Genomic DNA, 5,253 nt, shown 5'->3' with positions numbered 1-5,253 from the left:
CTCAACTAGTTAAAAATGTTGGACACTAATATCTCCTAACTGTAAGAAGTACATATTTAATGTCAGTCATTATTTTTATTATCTTGATGTGTGACTGCATTACTAAACTAAACAGATAATAAAGAAGAAACTGCAATATGTTTGATATCTTTGTCTCCTGTTTTTTTTCAGTACAAATCAAATCCCTCAACCCTGACACCAACAAGTCCCTGAGATTACATGCTGACCATTAATTTCCATAAAATAGCATATCTTTGACTTTTCTGCTGTAATCCATCTCTATTTTGTGAAGTCGTGGAAAAGCAAGAGCAAAAATTTTGCTTCCCATGATAGACGTTGTTTGTTCCGCTATTTATTTCTGCGTTAAACACACTGTGGTGCCATCTATAGATTTTATGAAGCTGTGTGAATATTACCAAAGGACTGAATCAGCACAGAAGGATTTCATCAAGGCATAATTCACCCAAAAAGTCATCATTTACTCACCCTCATGTGGTTCCAAACCAAATTTTTATTTTTCTGTATACAATGGAAGTCTGTGGGCACCAGAGTTGTTTAGTTACCAACATAAGCAAAATATCTTTTGTGTTCCACAGAAGAAAGAAACTCGTACAGGTTTGGAAGGACATCGGGGAGAGTGAATGAGCTTTATTTCTGGATCACATGTATAACACAGGGCTTTCTTAGACTGCCGCTGAAAACCTTTCCATCACAGCTAAAAATTACAACCCTGACCCTAAATTTAAAGTAATGGCACAATATCTAAAAATAAAATGATTTCAAATTGTAAAAAAAAAAAAAAAAAAAAAAAAAAATGGTTGAATGGTTGTGTGTGTGATACACACAAGGGTCTCTTTACATGCTCAGATACAAAATCTAAACCTTAAACAAGCACAACCTCAGTGTTTTTCTCTGAATAGTCTGAAATTCTCATCAGAGAGGATATTGAGCAAACAGCACTTCACATTCCCCAGATAAAATCATAGTGTCATTCTTCATGGCTCAGTTATGTGTGTGTTGAATTGTGTTATCACCGTGGCCCCGAACTGACCCTGATTTCATGTTAAACTCTCACCTGTGACAAACCCAGATGGACTGAAGCTGTTTCCGAAATGTACATGATTTTACCGTCAGCCGCGACGACAAACACAAACCCGTCCAGCGTCTGAAAAATAAACCAGAATACATCAAAACATAAGTGCATAAAACACATTATCGTATCATTCATTTGCACAATCATCAGATGCGTTTGAAGAAATATCATGTAGTTTAAAGGCTCGCACCTGCAGCAGGTGAGATCCCAGATCTTTGGCCAGGAGGTCCAGAGGACTGACCCGTGATGACTGACCCCAGGCCTCTCCGAGACCTCACACGAACACAAAACACCACAACATTCAACACGTTCAGTGCTGGCCTTGCTTTAAAACTTAGCACACGTCGAGCTCCACAAATCACAAGCTAGAGTTTAACAGACTCGTGTGGGATGTGAAGACCTTATTTAGAATCAGTGGACTGCTTTAGAATTAAAACCTAATTTAACGGGAGTTATACATATTTTATTACACGTTAATCAAATAAATTTATCAGTCAATCTAAAATGATTTAGATGTAACGTAATATTATCCCGAAGCCGTAGCGTATTTATCATAATTACATAAAATGAAACGATTTCAAGTGATTAGACAGTCAATTAAAACGCCCAACCTAACATGTAGACACAAATTTATGCCATATTGGTAAAATGTCACTTAGTTACAGAATATTTATTTGACAGAAATACTTTTTTAAGGCAAAACAAAATCCTATAGGCCTACTAAAATGTATGACTGTCAAACAACCATGTTTTATTAAGTATGATATATTATATTACTAAGTCCATCAGAGACAAACTGACAATATGTGTAATAACTGATTCTTTACAGCAACACATTATATAGCATAATGTAATATTGTTAAACTGAGACTAATCCTTCCATGTAGCCGAAAACGGAAATTAAAAGAAGTTAGGTAATTAATTTAATTTGAATTTTGCGTAATTTACAAGCAGAGAAGAAACATTTATTCGTGCTAAATTGAGACTCTATAATAGATTCTTTTTTTTCTCTTCCATTTGTGAGCATATTTTGAGATCGGTTATGACACGTTATAAATATAGATTTTGACCCTCAGCAGTAAATAAATAAACAAATAGAATCTGCAGATTTTTACTCCAAGCGAAAATCTTTGACAGCAACGGAAACAGAAAAAATAAATCTGCGATGATTTTAATGTGAGCTGATAAAGATTTAAATTACAAACACAAGAGGAAAAAAACACAAGCAATAATTATTTTCAGGAAACTGAAAAATGCTATGAATTATTTTGTAGACCTAAAGCCATTCACTGCTTTAACAATGCGAATCGTAATCGGTTTCATTTCATCACCCAGAGCACATCTGATCGAAACGAATTCAGATCTTTATTATCATTATTTGTATTCATTTAATTTTAAACTTTTGGACTCCAAGCGCTTAAACTAATTAACTTAACCAATTATATATTGTTTGTTTCAAATGGTTAAACATTTATTCAATTAAACAAAAACCGCCCGCCGTTGAAAATGTTGCTTTATTTTTCTATTAATTATTAAAACATCAAAAATAAAAAGGCATTGTGAGAGGATCTAAATGACTGCAAATCAACGTGACAAGTGAAGCTGTATAAATAGGGTTAGTGCAAATCAGTCTGAAATCGGATCGCATCTTACCGTCTGGAAACACGGCTCTCATCTTCAGGTAGCTTGTGGTCAGTCTGATGATGGAAGCTTTGTCCAGCTGAGATGTGATGGCCGAGGGCAGCGGCAACAGTTTGGCCAGTTCATAAAATTCTCCATTTTCTTTTTCTCTTCGTGTCTTCGCAGCATTCTTGGACTTTTCCTTCATTTCGGACTCATGCAGAAGACGGACGCGTCGTTAGTCTCGAACAGAACCGGACACTATAATCATGGTCAGTCCGACACCTTACACGCTTCATCAATAGTTTTCCTGCCTATTTTCCGTATGTGTTGCAGTGGATGATATGATAGTCCTGCTCTTTATTGTGAATTAAAACACATGAAACGACGGAGCGACGGTAAATCTCCTCTGAACTCTCCACGCGCGGCAGCTCTTTCCAGAAGAGTCCTTCAGTCAATCATCTCGCATTAGATTTCGATTCTGATAACTTTTATACACTTTAGAAAGGACACTGAACTCTATCTCCGTTTGAATTTGAATGGTTTAAAAGTGATAGCCTACAATAAGACTAACTTCTAATAAATCCATGACGATCAGCATACAAATAAAAATAGTACAGATGAGTTTACTGAGAAGTGTTCTGCTCAGAGTGTGCATGTTCTCCAGTTCTCCGTCTTCATTTCCATGTTAACATCTTTCATTTTCCTTTCTGGTCCTCTGAATAGCCTATTCCTCTCAGAGTCCGCAGAAATCCGTCCAGCCTTTCGATTATCGAGAGAGAGAGAGAGAGAGAGAGAGAGAGAGAGAGAGAGGTTCAGAATGACTCTATTACGTCACACTCTCTTGTGGTGATGGTGATGATGATGTCAAAGGAATAAACAGCAACATTGAATTGAATTAGCTATTGGTTGTCTTGCCAAATTAGTTTTCTATATTAAATTAAGTAAACTTTTAACGATGCAGCTTGCAGTTCCCGCGTCCTCGGAAGAGTTTGTTCCTCTGGTCAGGACAGATCGTGTTAAACACCGATGTTTCTCGCTGGACAACAGTCACTAAGCGCGCGAGCGGTCATTTTGGATGAACGTAAATTAAAGCCGGTCACAAGGAGGAATTGAAAACATTTGTCTATTTTCATTGTCACACGAAATCTTAATGTATCTGATGATGTTAGGTATAGACCTGCCTGTTGATGATATATAGCTATATCAATAGGCCAGTTTGAATAAGTTCAGCTTTACGTTATAGGCCTACTTAAAACAAACCATAAGTATAGTTGGAGTCTTGGAAAATAATTACAAAATAATTGTACAAAAGAAAGTGCAGATGCTATGTACATTTGTTTTGGAGTCCATAATCTTTGTATTTCTGAAGTGAGAATATGACTAATATCTCCCGTAACGAGTTATCAATAGCATATGAATTGATATCGGACATCAGTGTATGCATCTGCTCTAGATTTCCATTTTGACCATCACACTTGTTCAGATATTGCGTCTTATTTACAGTTTTTTACAGTCGCTACAACCCATTTCTGTAGGCCACTTTCTAAAACTCTTCACACTGTGAAGCACAACAGCATTTTTGTGACTAAACTGTAGATCATTTATCATCGCTTTAGTACCAAATGCTTTAAATGAAAGCATCTTTCAAATGACATGAATTATTCTGTCAGTCAGACACAGCTGCCAGCCAAACTCAGAGAACCCACTGATCAACTTAAACATAAATATACAAGAAGGTACACCTCAGGGATACTGTTGTGCTGTGATGTTGATTATGAAGTGTGAAACATCTACTGAATCTGAACAGCAGAGAGTGTCATTTGTGTGTGTAAAGAAACTTTATATAGGCTAAGGAAACATCGTGTAATGCCCCTGTTGTTAGTGTTTTAGGTCAGTGTTTTATGAGCAGTAAAGTGTTTGTTTGCTAGTGTTATGAAGAATGAGTTGGTTTGAGACTGTACAAGTGTTTTGGTAGTTTTCATGCATTTTGATTGAAATTTACTGCTGTGTCAAACTGAAACTGTGTGGAGAGGTTTGAAAAGTATTGATAAATGAGTCCTAGCGATTATAAAAACCGTAATGCATTTGCTCATGTGATTTGGAAAGTCGGACTGGAACACATTTGGTGCAGTTTGCACATTTTCTTTGCTCATTTGAGACGGCGTGCAGAATATTTCCTGCGGACAGCAGCGCGTCTTTATGAAGGGCTCGAGCGCACAATCACTACATTTATTTGTGTTGGAGGTTTGGCTGTGATGCTGGGCTATCGCTTTCTCTCTCCCTGTCACCGCTGATGGATGAACCTCGGCGGCTCTGGATGGAAAATGCAGGAGGAGACCACCGCTCTCAGGCTTTCCAAAACCAGCCTGCCTCAATATAGCATAGAAATCCACAGCGGCTAGCCGTCCTCTTTCAGGTCAGCTCCAGAAACTGGTAGAAAGCGTTGTCTGTGAGGACTGGAAGGCAGAGAGAGAGAGAGAGAGAGAGAGAGAGAGAGAGAGAGAGGACTCTTATTAACCTCTGTTAGCAGAAGTCAC

General features: G+C 37.5%; 1 protein-coding gene across 1 annotated transcript in view; it reads right to left on the bottom strand.

Annotated features, from left to right (window-relative positions):
- LOC109097447 (single-minded homolog 2-like) overlaps positions 1-3,482 on the bottom strand; it is a 14,383-nt gene extending 10,901 nt beyond the window's left edge. The window contains exons 1-3 of the mRNA XM_042765668.1: positions 2,747-3,482; positions 1,284-1,366; positions 1,076-1,165 (exon numbers count right to left, since the gene is read on the bottom strand). Coding sequence (XP_042621602.1) covers positions 1,076-1,165; positions 1,284-1,366; positions 2,747-2,921 — 348 coding nt within the window. The 5' untranslated portion in view covers positions 2,922-3,482. The remainder of the gene's footprint in view (positions 1-1,075; positions 1,166-1,283; positions 1,367-2,746) is intronic.
- Between the last annotated feature and the right edge of the window lie 1,771 nt (positions 3,483-5,253).

This window comes from Cyprinus carpio, chromosome A10 (assembly GCF_018340385.1).
Source record: "Cyprinus carpio isolate SPL01 chromosome A10, ASM1834038v1, whole genome shotgun sequence".
Lineage (NCBI taxonomy): Eukaryota > Metazoa > Chordata > Actinopteri > Cypriniformes > Cyprinidae > Cyprinus > Cyprinus carpio.
The sequence above is the reverse complement of the archived record's forward strand: the minus strand, read 5'-3'. Positions and strand labels throughout refer to the sequence as shown.